Below are 20,657 nucleotides of genomic sequence, written 5' to 3'. Positions count from 1 at the left end.
TTGCTCAGCCAGTGTGGCTCAGTGGTTGAGCGTCAACCCATGAACCAGGTCTGATTCCTGGTCAGGGCACATGCCTGGGTTGTGGGCTCGATCCCCAGTAAGGGGCATGCAGGAGGCAGCCAATCATTAATATCTCTCAGCATTGATGTTTCTATCCCTCTCTCTGAAATCAATGAAAACATATTTTAAAAATTTTAAAAAAAGTCACATCCTTGAGGGCCCAGACTCTTAGTCACTTTTATTGTCTTTTATTCTACATGCCTAGAACAGGACCTGGCCACACAGTAGGTGCCCAATACATGTTGGTTGAATGAATGAACAAGCAGGAGATTTAGCAAAACCCCAGCTCAGGGGAGCACCCAGCAGAGCTGCCTCCCAGCTGAGCACAACATCACCAGAGCCTGAGCCTGCCCTGAGCTCAGGGCCATGCTCCCTCACAGATCCTTGCCCCTGCGGAGCCCAGCCCACCAGGAGATGGAGGAAGTGAGGGAACAGAAGACAAAGTGCATCAGGTTTAGCCAAATGGTTCATTTAAGAAATTTAATCAAAGTAAGACAGTCAGACTATAAAAACATCTGTACAGAGGTTTAAAATCAAAGCCCACCCCCGGAGCAGCCCATGCGGGCAACACGGACACGGGTCTCCTGAAGAGCACAGCGCCCGGGCCGCGCGCGTCAGCTGTACAGAAAGATGAGGCCTCTCCCCCGATGCAGATCCCTGAGGGTCACCCAACAAAGCAGCACCCGGGGTTTGCAAAAATAAATAGATCTGTTTTCATATATTTGAGTGATAAATGTTTCAACAAATGTACAAAGTGCAAACGTGAATGCCCCACTCCTAGGTACAGGGCTCTATTTACAGGCTTCAGAGCGAGAAACACCTTTCACAGTTTCCTGCAGGCGGGCACAGTGGCTGGTGTCTGTAGTGCACAATTGACAGGGAAGCCACGGGCGGCCCCTCCCACTGTCTCTTCGGTTGTAAATACAGGTGTGACAATTTCAGAAAGCATTCTTGTTTCATAAGCCCCATCTAATGACCACACCCAGGGACGTCTTAGGGCTGAAACACCCATCCGTGACAACTGTCCTGTCGGGGAGATGAATGGCTCAGGGACATGTGCATAGAAGTGGAAACACTAGCCAGATAATCACATCTTGGCTTTGAAGTGCTGGGAGAAAGGCCATGAGACGGCACCTCATCCCCTTCCCACTCCCAGGTCCTCTCCGACCTGGGAGCCCATCCTAGCCAGATCAGAAAACAGTGCAAAATAAAGAATTGTAGTCTTTACAGATGTACAAACCTGAACTAGGAAAGTGCAAGGGCACATGGAAGGGGCTGGGGCTGGGGCTGGGTCACAGGCTGGTCCGACAGCCACCCAGGGGCTGAAGGACACTGCTAGAGGTCGGAGGCCACTTATCTTCACACACAAGCTGCCCGGGGATCTCGGCACTCAATAAATATTAAGGGCAAAGGGTGGCTCAGGCTTTCCCTGGGGAACTGTCGAGGTTTTGTTGAATGAATGGGGCTCAGTTGGCCACCCCCGGTGTGCTGGACTCAGCCATGTCCACACCAGTGCCAGAGTCCCTTTCCCGGCTTAAGGAGAGGGCGCATACTCGGCTTAGAAAACGATTTCATCCTGATCTGGGGGTGGCAGAGCAGAAGCTGGCTCTGGCATCCACCAAGGCTTGCAAGGCAGAGGTAAACACATTTACTCCTGAGGTTAGAGGCTCGGCAATAGCCTGGGACCCTGTGGGCAGCACCTGCTCTCCGGTTCAAAGCCACTTGCTTTCTCTTGCTTGGTGTCCCTCCGTCCATTCGTTCCTCAGGCGAGGAGCCAATTGAGGAGAAAAGGTCAAGAAAAAAATTTCAACCCAAATCCATTCCGTGTGCTCTGTCGCCTGCCTCCCAGACGAATAAATATATAAAACAAAGCTCTGGCAGACAGGCCCGGGGCTGCCAGCGTCGAGGTCAGCTGCCAGCAGGGCTTTTGGCCACTTCTTTCTCTGAACGGAACGGGAGGGTGTCGGAGGTCTGAAGAAGGGTTTTGGAAAGGTCAAGGGTTTGGGGAGAAAGTGTTCTTCCTGCCCTTGACCAGCAGCAGGTTCTGGGGAGGGGCAGGACTGGAGGCAGCGGCTTATGCCATGTCATCCTCCATCCTGACCATCTGTCTCTGTCAACAAAACGATAAACGCCGGAAATAATCAGTCCAACATGGCCAGAGGCCACCTGCTCCTCATCACCGGCCGGGACCAGCACAATCACTTCCGCCCTGGTCTCCTGGCCACTGACCTCTACCCCAGTCTGTTTCCCCCATGGCTGCCAGAGGGCGCCTGTGAGCACTCGAGTCAGATTTTGCCCTCACCCTTCCCCAGTCTGTCCTCGCACAGCAGCCACCACCAGGGGGGGCTTGTGAGCACCCAAGTCAGGCCATGTCCCTCCTCTTCCCAGAGCCCTCCATAGCTCCTTCCTCATTTTGAGCAAAGCCCAAGTCCTCCCCATGGCCACAAGGTCCTGCTCCATCCGCCAGGCCCCCTCATTGCCCTTGTCTCCTCCGTCTTCCCCCCTCTCTCCGCTCCAGCCACAGAGCTGCAGTGTGGCCATTGGGCTCAAACACACCAGGCTTGGTCCAGCCTCAGGGCCTTTGCACAGACTGCGCCCTCTGCACACCATACACTTCCTGCTTAGGGAGGCCCGCCCAAACCACCTCTTCTAAACTTGCCTCCCCTCTCTCCCAGCCCCTGGTGGCTTCCCCTGTTCATTGCCATGACTTAGGGTCTCTCCTTACCCACCCTCCCTGCTCCCCCACCGTGCGGATGGCTTTGGGGCACTCACGGAGGGGTAGGTGTAGCCTTCCTGGCTGTGGCAGATGTGGACCTCATCCTCCGTGGTCTTCTGGTACACGGGGTTGTCAAAGTTGATGCTGTTGATGTTCTTCAGCCGCCAGTTCTTCCAGAGGAGGAAGGCCCCGAAGCACAGGAGGGTGAGCAGCACTGTGGGGAGGCGGCATGGCGTCACTCCCTGCCCTGTGCCCCGCCTGGTGCCCCAAGTGGCCAGTGACGCTGCCTTCAAACTCCAGCCTTTTTATTTGTGAATGGTTTTGTTCTGACTTAAAGAAATACTTGCCCATTGTAAAAATCCGATCGGTAAGCATAACCAATCTCTCACTTGAAGGCCTCTGCGACCGCCTCACCCCAGAAATGCTCAACTGTGGTGGATTCTTCAGGTTTCTTCGGGGATTGCCCACACAGGGGGCTACTACTTTTTTAGACCCAGGGCACAGCCTGGCCAGTGCCCAGAGGGTGGGAGAGACGTAGGGCAGGCACACACTTGGAGGCCACTAGGGGGTGAGGGTCCCACTTGCCACGTCTGTCAACCCACAGTCGACGACTGTTGGGCACCAAAATAAAAGTATCTGTGGGCAGGCTGGATGCTGGAGGGACACCTCAAAAGGATTTCTTCACAAAAGGAAGAATGGGTGATGCTAACCGAGCTATGATTGACAGGATGAGGAAGGGACCGTGGAGCTCTGCAAACTCGCCCCTGCAAGAGAAGCATTCTCGCCTCCCCTGGTGTCAGCGCCCGTCACTGCGCCCCAGGGGCCTCGAGCTCGTCTCCCCATCTGAACATCACTGTCGGCACCCACGGGGTGAGGTGTTTATCTCTTTCACAGCTGTGTCCCCAGAAGCGGGCTTGGTATACAGTAGGCACTCAACTAGATTTGTTAAATGAATGTCGTTAGGAAGGGGAGTGCAGTGATGACAGGACACATGGCAGGGACACCCCATTCCTGAGAGAAAAGGAGGCTAAGCAGGGAGGTCAGGGAACTGAGGGAGGGCAGGCCAAGGGGCTTACCGATGGGGAGGACAATGTAGAGCGAGCCCACGCCCCGGGGCCTCTCCTCCCTGTCCTCTTTGTTGGGAATGTCCTCCAAGTCTGCAGGGGGAAAGGGAGAAGGTGAGGCTCAGACCCTCAGGCAGGGCATGGAAACCAGCAGATATATGATGACTGACACCCAAGGGGAACACCTGACGCCTCCCATTGCCCTTCAAAGTTTAGAGGAACTTGGAGCATCTCCCAGGTTTCAAGGGCAGCACGGTGGCTTGTGCCCGGGTCTCATTTGTTAGCAACTGGAGTTACGGGACTCAGTGTGGTGTTCATATTAAAAGGGCTCTTTAGGCCAGCATGGAGAGGCACTGGGGAAGGGACCGACCGTCTCTGAGGCAGAGCCTGCAGTTACATTCCCAATGGTCCCTGGTGAAATTTTTCAACCTGGCTCTGCATTTAATGGTAATGAGCCTTTGCTTCACGGGTTCACCAATTCCAGAGCCTGGGTTGGATCACACCAAGCCTCATAGTCCTGTGTCAACTGTCCCCGGCTAATAAAATATATTGGGGCGGGGGAAGACACCTCATTATATAACCACTCACCATGCAAGTGCACCTGAGCCAGACAACAAGGGGCTCCATGCAAATGAAAATGGAAAGGTCTCTATGCCCAGCCGGAGTGGCTCAGTGGTTGAGCATCGAACTATGAACCAGGAGGTCCTGGTCAGGGCACATGCCTGGGTTGTGGGCTCAGTCCCCAGTGGGGGGGCATGCGGGAGGCAGCTAATCAGTGATTCTCATCATTGATGTTTCTATTTCTCTCTCCATCTCCCTTCCTCTCTGAAATCAATAAAAATATTTTTTTTTAAAAAAATTGTAGAGGTCTCTAAAGAGAAAAACTGGCTGGGAAGATAAAAGAAGCCACATCCAGGCCACACGTAGGCCGGTGAGCTATGGTTACCACCATGTTCAAATCCATCTGGGTTTTAATGCTACTGGCTGTTGGACATGTGTATACGAAATTGATACCCAGTATTGCATTTGCACATATTTAAGAAGCCTTGTGACAACAATAACCTAGGGCAGCGGCAGGGTTTTTGAGAAGTTTTTCCCCTACAAAGGATCCTTTGCCAAATTCCAGAGCCCTGGATGGGCCTGTCCGTGAAATGGCTTTTCAAACAATGCCCCCCCCACCCCCCAAGTGAGAAGGGTTCCAGGCATCCCATAAGCACAGCAGTTCCTGTTTTATCTCGTTTATGGTTGAACAAAGGCTTCAACTACTCTGAGGGGGGAAATATGTCTGAAACATGCTGATGTGACTTTTTTTTCTGGCCAGAAAAGTCCATGAGCTCCATTTCCGGTTGCTCAAAAGCCAGGCCCGGCGCCCTCTGGTGGACAAAGACACAAATGGTGGGTCTCTGATCAACTCACTGAGAGCCCAGTTCTGACCTCCTCCAAGGAGGTCATGACCTTACGCCAGGCTAGGGTGAGGAGAGTCACTGGCCTGAAGCACAAAAATTAAAGTTCCCCCAGCCCCAATTCAGTAATTCAGCAGTATATTAATATTTTTGTTTGTTTATCCTCACCAGACAATATTTTTTCCATTGCTTTTCAGAGAGAGGGGAAGTAAAAGCTGGGATCCAAAACCCAGGTATTTGCCCTTGACAGGAATTGAACCTGGGACCCTTTGGTGTGTGGGCCGACACTCTAACCACTAAGCACGCTGGCCAGGGCAATGTTATTTTAAAAATATATGTTTTTATTGATTTCAGAAAGAGGAAGGGAGAGGGAGAGAGAGAAACATCAATGATGAGAGAGGATAATTGATCGCTGTCTCCTGCAGGCCCCCTACTAGGTATTGAGCCCAAAACCCGGGCATGTTCCCTGAGCGGGAATTGAACCATGATCTCCTGGTTCATAGGTCAATGCTCAACCACTGAGCCACACCGGCTGGGCGATGAGTTATTTTTAAAAATCAAAATTAATTCCAATACCCTACGATGAACAAAATATCCAGATTTTTAGGAAGACTGGATCTGATGCTACCCTTGAGTGATCCTGCCTTTCTAGGACCCTGGCTCGAATCAAACTTTATTTACAACAGGTGGTTGGCCCACGGGCTATAGCTTGGCAATGTGATTTTTTAAAATAACAGATTAATATATTGAGTCCTGAGTTTCTTGGTGCCCCTCAGGTGCTGCCTCGAGGAGTACCTTACCTGCCTCACCCTGCTGCTGGCCCTGCTGGGCACACACCTGAAAACGGAGTGAATGGTCTGGACAACATTTCACACTCCTGGGCCCGTGCGCCTGGCGGACTCTGGGCTCAGCAGCCACCATGAGCTCACATTCTTCACATGAGCTCGCCCATGTGATCCCCACTATTACCACGAGGTGGGTGGGCACTGTCACCAGCCTCTTTTAGAGGTAGGGAAACTGAGGCATCAGAGATACACAGGCTATGTCAGAGAGAGTCGGCAAAGGAGCCCAAACGAACTGCACTCTCTAGCTCTTCATCGAGGTGCTCTGGCCTCTGAACGAGCCCATCTAGATGCTCATCGGGATGAGCTGGGGCCCAGGGTGGTCCTGGCCTTTACCTTGGTGGGCCTTTGTCACCATCTTGGCGGTGGTGAGCTCAGGAGTGGTCACAGTGGAGCGAGTCATGTTGGGTCCCCGGGTGGTCACTACAGGTTCTGTGTTTGAAAGATTAAACATTTCCTGAGTGCCCTGTGGCTGAGGAGCGCTCTGAAAGCTCTGTGCTGCTTACAGCAATGCGTGCCTGTGAGTGCCAACGGCCATAGAGAAATAACTGAAAACAAAAGCAGTGAGAATACAAGCACGCCAATGTCTGCTTCCAGAGAGGGAGACTGCAGTGTTATGGACACTAACTCCAAACCGAGACTTTCTCTGAGGATGAGAAGAATTGAAAAGGGCAGATTCTATTTCAATAATATACTTTCTATAACTTTGTTTGTTTTGAGAGAGAGAGAGAGAGAGAGATTTGTTGTTCCACTTATTTAGGCATTCATTGGTTGATTCTTGTATGTTTGCGTTTTAAACCTGCAAACTTGCCATATCCGGATGACGCTCTAACCAACTGAGCTCCCTGGCCAGGCCTCAACAATATACTTTCAACATATAAACTTCGGGGGTGGGAGGTGGAGGGAATCACAACATTCCATACGTCCCGCCATGTCACTGGGAGCAGCCCCGTGGACAGGCCCTGTGGTGGAAGAGTAACCAGCGTGAAACGGAGTCCTGCTGCAACAGCTACCGTGTCAGCCACCTTAGAAGCAGCTGTTCCAGCCCCAGGCGAACCTTCACGTGACTGCAGCCCTGGCTGAGAGCTTGACTGCAATCGCGTGAGAGGTGTGTGCCCTGCATAAGCCTTGAATCTAACCTGAAGGTCTTTTTCTTTTAAAGTTTCTGGATATAAGGGCAAAACAATGAATGTAATGAAGAAGGACAATACTATGAAAACAAGATGGATGACCCCAACTCTGCAGAAAGAAGGAAGAAGGAAGAAGAAGATGGAAAGGAAGGTGGCAGTCTCCTCCACGCTGCTTGTTATGGACAAGAAAGAACAACGGGTACACTGACACTGGCCTGCGCAGCGAGAGCACATGTGAAGTGATGAAAGGTTACTCTTCTGGTGTCTAAGGCTACAATAGCGTCGGTTCAAACAAGCGGTTCCTGAAGAACGGAGCCCAGCTGCCGTGCTCAGAGGCTGGTACCTCGGGGCCGCCAGCACTGAGCACAAGCTTGCACTTGAGGAAGAACTTCTGATGCTGCCCCTCTACCCCTCCCTCCTACCCACCTGGACGGACAGATCTGGTCAAGGACTGGAAAGCAACTGTGAGCAAAATGTACCCTGATTTTTCTGTGAAAGTTTAAAAAATTTTAAATGTAAGATAAAAAATAATCAAGATATGCAGAAAAAGAGAAATAAAATGAGACAACCAACCACACAAGAGCAAAATATTTTCATAGGAACTAAAAGGATAAGCTGAAATGTAATAAGAACTGGGGTTCCGAACTGAAATGAAGGAACAAAAATACTTATGGCAGTAGCAAAAAGAAACAAGTTTGTTTTGTTTTCTTTTAAGTGAAAGCTCAGAATCACATGAAGCTCAGAATCATATGAAAGTTCACAGTGTTTTTTTAAGTTCCTAAATATAAAAGAGATCTCCTCCTCCTCCTCAAAATAACCCAACCTATGAACTTTGGGGGAAATTAAAGTACATTAAGCTGGTGGGTAAACTTCCTAACACTGGACTGTTAAGGGATGCAAGAGTGGACGTACCAAAAGACTTCAGAAAAATACTAGTATTTGAAATTAAATCACCAATTGTTTTAGCAACATAAAATATATATATAATTGAAAAGGGCCATTGCTCTAAAATCAGCCACCTCCCCTAATTAACCAAAGACCTTGTATGCATATATGCATAACCCTTGGACACAGACAATAGGGTGGTGAGGGCCTGGGGTGGAGAGTTGGGAGCGGAGGCAGACTGGAGGGCGTCGATGGTGGAAAAAGGTGACATATGTAATACTTTCAGCAATAAAGATTTTTTAAAAAAATGAATAAAAGTGATTAAAAAAATAAAATCAGTTACCTCCTGGACCTGGAGAGTATTATGCTAAGCGAAATAAGCCAGTCAGAGAAAGTCAAGTATCACATGATCTCACTCATATGTGGAATCTAATGAACAAAATGAACTGATGAACAAAATAGATCCAGAGACAGAAGCATGGAACAGACTGATGAATCTCAGAGGGAAGGTGGGGGTGAGGGTGGGGGGAGAGTAAACAGGGAACTTATATGCATATATGTATAGCCCATGGACAGAGCTGGGAAAGAATGAACTAGACATCAAAAGTAAACTGAGTCTAAGTGCCTAGCACAGTGCTGATATGTCCAATCCTATATAATAAAGAGCTAATATGCAAATGGTCATCACACCCTCACACCATCATGCTTAACGGCTCAGACACAACACTGGGGAGAGAGGAATGGGGACCAGCCAGGCTGCGGCCCGGGAGAGGGACAAGCCGCCCACCCCGCAGTCCCGGGCACCTGCACTGCGGCCGGCCCGGTTCCTGGGTGCCTGCGGCCAGCCAGAGGGAGGGAAGCCCAGGTTCTGGGTACCTACAACTGGCAGGAGGAGGGAACCCTGGGTCCTGGGTGCAGGGTGAGGCAGAGGCGGTTAGAGGTGATCAGGCCAGCAGTGGAGCAGTTAGGGGCGATCAGGCCTATAGAAGAGCAGTTAGGGGCGATCAGATAGGCAGGCAGAGGTAGTTAGGGGCGATCAGGCAGGCAGAGGTGGTTAGGGGTGATCAGGCAGGCAGGCAGAGGGGTTAGGGGCAATCAGGCAGGCAGGCAGGCGAGTGGTTAGGAGCCAGCAGACCCGGATTGAGAGAGGCAGTTGGACATCCCCAGAGGGGTCCCAGATTGGAGAAGGTGCAGGCTGGGCTAAGGAACGCCCCCCTACCCCCATGCATGAATTTCGTGCACCGGGCCTCTCTAGTATTTAAGAAAGGCAGACCTCGGTTACCCCGGCTAAGGAGTCCTTACAACAGCCTCTGGGGGCCTTGCTCTCCCATTTGACAGATGGGCAAAGAGAGGCTCAGGCTGAGCCGAGAGGCTGGCAGAAGCGGGACTTGTGCCAGGCAGGCTGATGTCCCATACCTGGGCGGCAGCTCCTCCTGTCCTCCGCCAGCAACATGCCATCAGGGCAGGCACAGGTGAACTTGGGTGAGTAGGAATTGATCTGTGGGGCCGGGAGACACAGGTACCGGCAGCCGCCGTAGGAGTAGAAAGTTGTCTCACACCAGTTTATCCCTGAGGTGCAAAAGGCAGGGAGTCAGGGCAAGAATGAGGTCAGAAAATTCTAGAAAACTGCAGAGCTCTATCAGGGAAGTGGGAGAGGGTGAGCACCCTATCTTCACCTTTTGGCTGTGTGAGGCGGTGGGAAAGGACAATGTCCTCCGGGGACAACAGGTTTTCTGCCATCAAATTAACGTCGGACCCCGTGTGGCGGTTGGCACTAAAAATGGCTTCGTTGATGATATCCGTCCAAAATACTTTATCCTATACGGGCAGTAAGGAAGAGGACAGATCCCATTAACCACTGGGATGGGCAGACCACTGTCTTCCCAACCCCCGAACCTCGGAGGTTCTCTGGGAAGCAGCAGTTCTAGATGGTAGCATCATTTCTTCTTCTGAAAACAAAGTTTAATTGTGGTAAAATACACAGAACACAAAATATAGCATTTTAATCGTTTTCTGTGTCCATTCCATGGCATTAAATACATTCACTGTGTTGTGCAGTCATCACCACCATCCATCTCCAGAACTTTCTCATCTTCCCAAACTGAAATTCTGTCCCCATTAAACACCTATGCAGTCCCTGGCTCCCCATCTACTTCCTGTCTCTCTGAATCTGACTCCTTAGGGACCTCCTGCGAGTGGAGCCGTACAATATTCGTCCTTTTGTGACTGGCTTATGTCCTCAAGGTTCATCCATATTGTAGCAGGTGTCACCATTTCCTTCCTTGTTAAGGTGAATGATACTCTGCCGTATGGATGGACCACGTGGTGCTTATCCATTCATCCCTGACAGACGCCCGGTTGCGTTCCCCTCTTGGCTATTAGGAATCAGGGTCTACCAATAGAACACCATTCCTTTGGACAGAATTCCCCCACCGGGGTGCTCTGTGGGGCCAATCGCTCTTTGTGGTAGCTCCTCTCGCAGGCTATTTAGCAGCATCCTGGCCTTCCCCACTAGAGGCCAGTAGTAGCCCTCCCACGAGCTCCGGACATTCCCAAACGCTCTGGGCAGCAAATGGCCTCGGCGTGAGCGCTGCTGCTTCAGACCTTTGAGGATTCTTCTGGCGAGAACAACACAGAAACAACGGTTGAAGAGGTCTAAGCCCTATTCATAGTGGAGGGCAGTTTCTGAGTTAGTCTCGGCTTGAATGAACTAGACCATGTCAGCTGAACTGTTGGTACGCGCACTCACGCCTCAGACATGGGTGGTGCTCAGTAAACCATGGCTGGGCATTCCCTCAAACCCCAGAGGAGCACCCACGTGCTCCCAGCCCCCACCTCAAAGATGGCCAAGGAGAAGGGGTGCGCCAGCCTTTTCTTGTCCTCCAAAATTGTCTTCCGGTGCCTCCCAGTGACGTCGATGCTGGAGATGGAGTGGAGCTTGGAGTCGACCCAGTAGAGGCGGTCGCTGGAAAGATCTAGAATCCACAGGTGGACAAGGAGAGGTCACGTGCTGATGCCAGAGGGGCCTCTGGGCCTGGTCACTCTGCTTCAGGAAGGAGCCCCCGAAGGACCCAGCAGAAGTGTGCCCGGAAAAGCCGCTCCGACCACACCCCTGCCTTGTGAGCCTGAACCAAATGCTGGGGTGGGGGGTGTGGTTGGGGGCAGTTTAGTCACGGGTGATAAACAACTCGGGGAGCTGCGTGGTGTGCGGGGTGGCCTGGCCACTCTCCTCTCTCATCTAGACTGTGCTCCACCCCCGGAGACCACAGTCGCTCGAACATACCCAGGGTGATGCCATTGGGCCACTGGATGTCCTCTGTCACCAGTGAGTGAATGTCCACGCCATTCAGGCCCCCCTTCTTGATCTTGGCAGGGGTCCCCCAATCCGTCCAGTACATGAAGCTGGAGGGAGAACAGTGAGAACAGACACTCAGACGTCGGCCAGGGTGGCTCCCAGACAACGCTGAAGAGCAGCTTGCAGCCCTAGCCAGTTTGGCTCAGTGGAGAGAGGGTTGGCCTGCAGACCCAAGGGTCCCAGGTGCGATTCTGGTCAAGGGCATGTACTGTGGTTGCAGGCTCCTCCCCAGTCAGGGCCCTGGTCAGGGCACGTGCAGGAGGCAACCAACTAATATGTTTCTCTCACATCGATATTTCTCTGTCTTTCCCTCTCTCTTTCCCTCTCTCTAAAAACCAATGAAAAAACATCCTGAAGCAGCCAGGCCAGGGTCCTACACAGGCCCTGGGGAGACCTCAGATTGGTTCCTTCTGCCCTACCCCAAGGCCTGCCACCTGGTGAGACCTGGCAGGATTTTAGAACCTTCAAGAAAAAAATGGAGGTTTTGATTCCAATGTCAGGACTGGGGGACCAGGAACCTGCACTCTAAACACTACTTTCTGAGGGTTTTTTTTTTTTTTTTTTTAATATTTAATTACTCTAAGTTTCACCACTATTGTGCGTGGTTTTTTTAAAAAATATTTTTATTGAGTTTATTTACTTCAGACAGGAAGGGAGAGGGAGAGAGAGATAGAAACATCAATGATGAGAAAGAATCATTGATCGGCTGTCTCCTGCATGCCCCACAATGGGGATCAAGCCCGCAACTCGGGCATATGCCCTGACCGGGAATCGAACCTGTGACCTCCAGGTTTATAGGTCGATGCTCAACCACTGAGCCATGCCGGCCGGGCTTTCTGAGAGTTTTACAATTTTTTCATCTTTTTGCAATTTTAAATTTTTATTTTTTTGCTTTTCCAACACATATATAGGCATACCTCAGAGATATTTAAGGGTTGGTTCCAGACCACCGCAGTGAAGTAGTGCTCCTTTGTGAGTGGTAGGATACAAAAGGGGGGATTTAAAATCCTAAATTTCATGCGCTGGTTTGAATAGCAGTTAAATAAATCCTGGCCCATCTGGGGGACCCAGGTCTGTCGGGCCCATCTGACCACAGGGTCTGTCCCATCGCCACGCTCACAGCCAAATGCTCCCTGTCCTCTGATTACATTTGCCCATCAGGGCTGTCAGTGCCTCACCAGAACTGTGAACTCCCCCACGCGGCATGCTGTGGTGGCAGACGTGGTCGGGCAGGCACAGACCGGCCGTGCTTCCCTCCTGCGTGTGGGCCCTAGAGTTGCTGTGTCAGCCACGAGCCCTGTGGACACCCGTCTGGGGCCTCCCAGGGGGTGACCTACACTCCGTCACGTCCTCGAAAGACCTGTCCATCGATTAACATTGGGCCTGCGCAGGTTTACTTTTCTCCACTCCTGTCCTGGCGCAAAAGACTAAACCTGATTTTTATTTTCTAATTTCAAAAAAGTATTAATTCCTAATACCAGGTTAAATCAGTATTAATTTCTGGTTGTGGATTCTATTCCACAGGCCAGGACTTTTCAGGGTCTGCTTGCACCTCAGGTGGCACAGCAGGCATCAGAGGGATGGATCCCCCGGCCCAAAGGGCATGTGGGGAAGGCCCCCCTCCCAGCCCCCACCTCAGCTGAGTCTACTTCGGGCACAAACCTCCCCCCATGAGTCCTAGCTGCTTCTTCATGCTCTCCGTACCCCTCAGCTTTGGGAACACCCACCCATGACGGGGATCCACCACAATGGCCCTCGGCTTGGAGCCTTTCTCCTTGAAGAGGGTCTTTCTCTTCACGCCCTTGGTGTCGGCCACAGAGACGGTGCCCAGGATGGAGTCAGTCCAGTAGAGGTTGCCGTGGATCCAGTCCACGGCCAGCCCGTCGGGAGCCTGCAGGTCCTCGTCGATGATGGTGTCATAGGAGGAGCTGGATGCTCTGTGGATCTGGGTGCTGAGGAGGGAGGAGGAGGAGTCAGTGCCCAAGGCCATGGCTGCACGCAGGGTCGGGTGGGCGTGGGCTGAGGCTCACCTGTAGATCTTCCTTTGGGACAAGTCGGACCAGTAGACTCTGTGGCTGTTCACTTCCACGTCCAGGGCGACCACGTTCTTCAGGTTGGGGATGAGGCTGGTGTATTCGCTGCGGTCCAGCGTCATCTTCCTCACCTCGTGGCGGTTGGTGAAGAAGAGGTAGGCGATGGTGTCTGTGGAGCCACGGAGGGCGCTCAGGGGAGCGGAAGGGACCCCGGACCTGTTTCTGGGGCCCGGCTGAACCAGAGAGCACGCCCCGGACATGGGGTGGACGCGCCTCCCTGGTGTATCAACCACGCGGTTCTGATGCTCTGACTCGGGGGCCTTGCAGATGCCAGAGGGACGGCCCCTCCCAGGCCTCGCGGTTCCTAGGCTCAGTCACCCACTCGCCTCAAATGCTAACTAACCAGCCCACACCCACCACCTCCTTCACCTCCTCACACTCCACTGTGCCCTGGCCATGGTCACCCCAGGGCCAGGAACCAGCAACCAGGGACAGGCCCTGCACCCAGAGCCCACTGAGATTCTTCCAGCTAGCCAATCCTAAGCCTGGCTACCCTGCCTCACCTGTCCTTCCCGAGGAAACCAGGACAGAGGCTCCTGCCCCATTTCCCCGCTCCCTCTGCTTCCTGACCACCTTGGTGCCTTCCCGTGGAGCCCTGCCTGGTGCAATGTGTCTCCTCCTCTGGGATCTGTGAGAAACAAACTAGCTTTTCAGGGGCAGCCATCTCCCGATCTGTTGGCCTCACCACAGGTGCATAATAGTAAAAGCTACATTTTAAAACACCTGGGCCCCAGCATTCTACATTTTAGAAGAGGAAGAGGAAGGAACGATGAGTTAATTTGTACAGAGTGATTCCTTAGAGCAGGGAATTCTTTTTAGTGCTTTTCTTACTTGAGTTTTCCCTCACTGATTCTCACACTCCTATAAGGCAGGTGCTGTTGTCAGCCCTTTTTACAGATAAAGAGGTTGAGGCCCAGAGAGGGAAAGGGACCTGCCCCAGGTCACACAGCTAGTGAGCAACAGAGCCAGGATTTGAACCTGGGTCTCTCTGACTCTGGGGGCTGTGCGGTAACCATGACACTGATATGCTCCAACAAACTGACCTCACTCAGAATATCCCTGCCCCTGGGGTGGCATCTGTACAGATACTGACCCTCCACATTGGAAGGAAAGTAAAATATCAAATCCTGGAGGATTTCAGGAATTCACCCTCCAATTTTCTCCAGAACCGGGACATGCATGGGGATGTGACGAGGGAGGACAGGAGGCTGTCTAAAAAGCTGACAACAGTGGGGAAGGGATGAAAGCCTAAGAGATTCTTGGGGAAACAGAACAAGCTCTAAAATATTTCTGCAAAACTGACCCTTGCTGGAATCACACTGCAAGAGCAGAACGTGAGGCAAAACAAAGAATGTCTGGGCGACCTTCTGGGTGATAAATCTGCCAGAACAATTACGCCCCCAAAAACATGGGCACCTTGATTTAGGTGATTGTAATGATTAGTGCACGCTTGCAGTTCTAACCTGAAGTTCAGGTAGGAAAAAAACTCAACTATTTCTACTATTCTGTTTCATTATGAGCTATTATGTTTTTGTCTCTTTTAAATGTATTTGCTTTTTTTTTTTTTTTTTTTTTTTTGGTGCAAGTACCTTTAGCTAATAAGAGCTTGAGGGGGTGCAGGCTGTTTGGGGCCATGGCTTTCTACCTCTTGCCCCCTGAAGTCTCCGGTGGGGTCTGTGGGCTGAAAAACCAACCCACAGCCCTAACCGGTTTGGCTCAGTGAATAGAGCGTCGGCTTGCGGACTGAAGGGTCCCAGGTTTGATTCCGGTTAAGGGCATGTACCTTGGTTGCGGGTACATCCCCAGTGGGGGGTGTGCAAGAGGCAGCTGATCGATGTTTCTCTCTCGTCGATGTTTCTAACTCTCTGTCCCTCTCCCTTCCTCTCTGTGAAAAATCAATAAAATATATTTTAAAAAAACAAAAACAAAAAAAACCACCCCCAGGGGTTGACCTGTGTCTGCTGAGAAACCAGACACGTGAGGGCAGCCTTCCAGCAAGCCCGAGTCCTAACTGCATGTGCTCTGTTACCTGCCAGAGGTCCCGGGAGCGAACACCCTGTCCACAGAAGTTCAGATGATGCAACTCCCCACCCGTTTGCCTTCGGAGCGGCCAGGCCAGGCCCCTTGGGCACCTCGGGCACTCACCCACAGCCTTGCAGGCCTTGGTGAAGGGGTCCAGCCGGAAGCCCTCTTCACACTTGCACTGGTAGCTGCCCACGAAGTTCACACAGAGCTGGCTGCAGGCGTCGGGGTCCTCACACTCGTCGATATCTACGAGTTGGGACAGAGAAAGAGGTTTGGGCATCTTCCCCGCCGGTAGGATGATGGGCCCCAACACAAAGGTATGCCCTATAATGGTAAATGGGGGACAGCCATCTCCTCTGGGGAAGATCTCCAGGGCTGGCGTCTCAGTAACTATGAGGTTCAGAAATAAAATTTTAAAAACTGCGAAGAATCGTCTCCAATGCCCTGGCCAGTGTGCTAAGTGGTTAGAGCATCGGCCCTCACACCGAAGGGTAGTGGGTTCGAGTCCTGGTCAAAGGCATATGCCTGAGGATAGAACCCGCAACCTTGGCTTATGGGTACGATGCTCTAACAAACAAAGCTACCCAGCCAGGGCTCGTTTTTAAAATGACGAATCCCAAAGCAAGAACCAAGTGTGCCCCGTGGGCTACGCCTATGCTAGACTCCCCATGCCTATGGCATCTTGTTAAGTCCTCCTAACAGCCCTGTGCGTGGAGACTGCCCACAAAACAGAGGGGGAAACCAAGGCACAGAGGGCTTGGCCACCATATCAGAGGGAAGGGCTGGGGAGGCCTGGAGCCCACCCAGCTTAGGAATCACCTTCGCATCTTCGCTGGTCCACCAGCCGGAAGCCCTCAGGACACAAGCACTCGTAGCCAATCTTGAGGTCTTTGCAGAGGTGGGAGCAGCCACCCTTGTTGGTCAGGCACTCGTTGGTCTCTGCACCGAGCGGGGGACAGATGGTCACACTCAGGCCTCCAGCCACCCTCTCTGTTTTACTATCTGCATCACAATCACCACAATGAATGTGAGGCCAGTGAAGTGCCACGACCCCTAAGAGGACGTAAAACACCACTGTCATGTGCAATGTCAAAGATGGGCCTGAAGGACACTGCACTGAGGGACATAAGCCACTCACAAACGGACAAATCCTGTATAAGGTTCCTAGAGGAGTCAAATTCACAGAGACAAAGGGTAGAGTGGTGGGTGCCATGGGGAGGGGGGCGGTTAGAGTTTGGGAACAGAATTTCGTTTGGGAAGATGAGGAAGTCTGGGAGATAAACAGTGGTGATGGCTGCACAACAACGTGAATCTGCTTAATGATATTGATTTGTACACTTAAAAATGGCTATGAGAGCCTGGCTGGTGTGGCTCAGTGGTTGAGCATCAACCCATGAACTAAGAGGTCACAGTTTGATTCCTAGTCAGGGTACATGCCAGGGTTGTGGGCTCGATCCCCAGTAGGGGCATGCAGGAGACAGGCAATCAATGATTCTCATCATTGATATTTCTATCTCCCTCTCCCTTCCTCTCTCTAAAATCAATAAAAACATATTTTAAAATGGTTATGATAAATCTTAATGCTTTCTTCAACCACAATTTAAAAAAAATTTATTGATAAAAACTGTAAACCACACACTACAGTTACATATAGAAGTGGGCAAAATAGGTTTACAGTTGTTCGCATGGAAAATGATACAATAATTAATAAATAATACAAGAATTCGTGAACTCACAACTGTAAACCTACTTTTGCCAACCCCTGTATATTAACTTACTTAATCCTCCCAACAACCCTAAAGATAGCTGGGGAAACTGAGGCATGTCCAAGTTAAATGACTTGCCCAAGATCACACTGCTGGGCTCGAACCTAGGGCGTTTGGCTCCAGAATCCATGCGCTAGCTCTTTACAACCAAGCCTGCCTCCCACCTGTTCTTAAACAGGCCAACAGTTACGAATGATTCTGCATTTTTAAATAGTTAAAAAGAAAAATAAGAATTGGTGTGGTCTCCCTCCCAGGAGCACACCCATGCCTTTCCCTCCCTCCCTCCCTCTTCCCCAACAGGTATGCACCTCCTAATCACTAAGGGTCCTCACGAGACTTGCTCCCAGGGGAGCAATGGGCAGCAGCGACAGCTCATCGGGGCGACCCCCTGAGCCTGGCTCCAAGGCCCCGTTTCTCGGACTTCCAGTGAGCTAAGGTAGCCCTGCCCAGGCCCACGTCTTCCCTATGACATTTCTAGAGGTACAGCAGCCCCCGACGCGCTCTCCTGTGCCTTCTTCTATTCTAAACCCTTCCTTGTTTCCCTGTCCCCAGTGCAGAGAGCCAATTGCTTCTCGGCCTTTAGGCTAAGATCAAGTGAAGTTATGAGGTTCACCTGCAATGTTAATAAATGTACTCTCAAAAATTAATCAAATAGCCCTGGCTGGTTTGGCTCAGAGGATAGAGTTTCGGATTATAGACTGAAGGGTCCCTGGTTCAAGTCCAGTCAAGGGCACATGCCCGGGTTGTGGGCTTGATCCCCAGTGGGGGGCGTGCAAGAGGCAGCCAATCAGTGATTCTCTCTCATCATTGATGTTTCTATCTCTCGCTCCCTCTCCCTCTCCCTTCCTCTCTGAAATCAATAAAAATATATTTTTTTAAATAATCAAAATAAAAATATTTCACACCACATAAAAGATCTATGAAATTCAAATTTCAGTGTCCATAATAAAGTTTTCTTGGAACTTAGCCACACACATTCATATGTGTACAAATGCATTCATATGGCTGCTTTTCTGCTAAAATGGCCTAGTTGTCTAGTTGCAAAAGAGACTCTAGGACTGGAAACATCCAAACATTTGCACAGCTATGGGTCACAGAACATTGCTGAAACTTTACAAGTATCCCACCGGCCAATCCCCAGCAGTCCAAGGATGTGTGAACAACTATGGTCCCATCCTACAGTTGTGAAAACTGAGACTTGGAGCAAAGACACTTATCCCCAAGACCCCCACATCTGTCTGGCCCCAGAGCCAAAGCACTTGGCGGCATGGGTGGGCTGAGCCCTGCAGCCCCACAGTGCCCGTGTCTGGGTCCCACTTCCAGCGCCCCACGAGCTCCGAGAGCTGCCTGCCCCCCAAGGCTCACCACACTCCTTGAGGGGCTCATCTGACCAGTCCCGGCAGTCCCGGGCCGAGTTGCACACTTTGTCCATGGTGATGCATTCGCCACTGTGGCACTTGAACTTGTTGGGGCCCTCGCACAGCGTCACTATGAGAGCCAAAGAAGAGGGTCAGTGCTCTGAGCTGCAGGACCTTGTTTAGTACTTTTTAATAATATAATAATTTGTACAAGATTTTATGCAAATGTATTCACTAATAAAACATACTAAATATTGAACACTTGTAAACCCAGTTTAAGAATTAGAATGTTGCCGAAACCGGTTTGGCTCAGTGGATAGAGCGTCAGCCTGCGGACTCAAGGGTCCCGGGTTCGATTCCGGTCAAGGGCATGTACCTTGGTTGCGGGCACATCCCCAGTGGGAGGTGTGCAGGAGGCAGCTGATTGATGTTTCTCTCTCATCGATGTTTCTAGCTCTCTATCCCTCTCCCTTCCTCTCTGTAAAAAATCAATAAAATATATTTAAAAAAAAAAAATTAGAATGTTGCCCTAGCCGGTTTGGCTCAGTGGATAGAGCATTGGCCTGCGAACTGAAAGGTCCCAGGTTCGATTCCGGTCAAGGACACATGCCCAGGTTGTGGGCTAGATCTCCAGAGGGGGTCTTGCAGGAGGCAGCCAATCCATGATTCTCTCTCATCGTGGATGCGTCTATCTCTCTCCCCCTCTTCCTTGCTCTCTGAAATCAATAAAAATATATTCTAAAAAAGAATTAGAATGTCACCAAGAGCAGGACTGGGCAAACTAGGAAACATGGGCAAACCTACCAACTGCTGTTTATTTAAATACTAGTACTGGCCCGGTGCACGGATTGTGCATATTGAAAGGAAATTAATTAGAAGAAATATTTTAAGATCGCTATTTGCCCTTTCTCTATAATAGAAGTGTCATAGATGAAAGAAAATTAGTAACATGTATATGAAAATAATATATAAATTGATTAATAGACAATAACAATAAAGACATGATATAAAAACAACAAAAACATGAGCTAAAAATAACATTGATAAAAACAACGACTGATAAACTGATTAAACTTATTCTAATATCTCCTTGTATACCACATTAAGAGTAAAAACACTGCCCTGACCGGTTTGGCTCAGTGGATAGAGCGTCGGCCTGCGGACTGAAGGGTCCCAGGTTCGATTCCAGTCAAGGGCATGTACCTTGGTTGCGGGCACATCCCCGGTGGGGGGTGTGCAGGAGGCAGCTGATTGATGTTTCTCTCTCATCGACGTTTCTGACTCTCTGTCCCTCTCCCTTCCTCTCTGTAAAAAATCAATAAAATATATTTAAAAAAAAAAAAGAGTAAAAACACTTTCAGAGTGCTTGACTAATTTCCCTTGTGATGAAGCATTTACAACTTTAACTTTAACGTCACACGCTCTTCAAACTCGAGAGAAAGCAACATATAACTGACCAAGTCCGAAAACGGGTTTAGGTAGGAATATTCCTACTCTGTCTAGAGTTTGTTCTTGTGATTTATTAATAGTCATCACAAATGCTGGCATCACGGGAAACTGTCTTCAAATTAATTTAAATGGGAGGCTAGTGTCAGACAGGGATAAATTCAATTCTTGGAATCAGAACAACCTCTCCTTCCACAGATCCTGTTAAAACTTCAGCTTCGATTATGTTAGGTCGCAATCTTTTGATAATAAATCTAGTACCATTGAAAACAACCAAAAATTTTTGGTTAAGTTAGAAATAATGTAAAAAACATTCTTTATCAATAAAAACACATTTGTGTATTCTGAAAGAAAAAAAAAAACAACCAAATTCACAATCAACAATGACAGATCAAACACAATTGTGCGATTGGCGCCAGCCAGAACTTTATATGTATCGTACATGTGCAAGTCAACGTTTATTTTTAAATTGCCAGTGCGCATCATATGTACTGGCTGGTTGGACAGTTGGACG

General features: G+C 50.3%; 1 protein-coding gene across 4 annotated transcripts in view; it reads right to left on the bottom strand.

The window, feature by feature from the left end:
• Positions 1-214: 214 nt before the first annotated feature.
• The window catches only part of LDLR (low density lipoprotein receptor), a 40,963-nt gene continuing 20,520 nt past the window's right edge, over positions 215-20,657 (bottom strand). Inside the window, exons 6-18 of one of the 4 annotated variants that reach the window (XM_080674841.1) lie at positions 18,705-18,827; positions 16,393-16,512; positions 15,694-15,819; positions 13,486-13,657; positions 13,183-13,407; positions 11,384-11,502; positions 10,936-11,075; positions 9,777-9,918; positions 9,517-9,669; positions 6,422-6,517; positions 3,853-3,933; positions 2,833-2,990; positions 224-2,170 (exon numbers count right to left, since the gene is read on the bottom strand). In XM_080674841.1, coding sequence (XP_080530967.1) covers positions 2,135-2,170; positions 2,833-2,990; positions 3,853-3,933; positions 6,422-6,517; positions 9,517-9,669; positions 9,777-9,918; positions 10,936-11,075; positions 11,384-11,502; positions 13,183-13,407; positions 13,486-13,657; positions 15,694-15,819; positions 16,393-16,512; positions 18,705-18,827 — 1,691 coding nt within the window. In that variant the 3' untranslated portion in view covers positions 224-2,134. Of the gene's footprint in view, positions 2,171-2,832; positions 2,991-3,852; positions 3,934-6,421; positions 6,518-9,516; positions 9,670-9,776; positions 9,919-10,935; positions 11,076-11,383; positions 11,503-13,182; positions 13,408-13,485; positions 13,658-15,693; positions 15,820-16,392; positions 16,513-18,704; positions 18,828-20,657 lie in introns of all 4 variants that reach the window. The other 3 variants (XM_080674842.1, XM_080674843.1, XM_080674844.1) reach the window with 3 other exon arrangements.

Source organism: Plecotus auritus (genome assembly GCF_963455305.1).
Source record: "Plecotus auritus genome assembly, chromosome: 6".
Taxonomy (NCBI): Eukaryota; Metazoa; Chordata; class Mammalia; order Chiroptera; family Vespertilionidae; genus Plecotus; species Plecotus auritus.
Note: the sequence above shows the minus strand (reverse complement) of the source record. Positions and strands in the feature narration are given on the sequence as shown.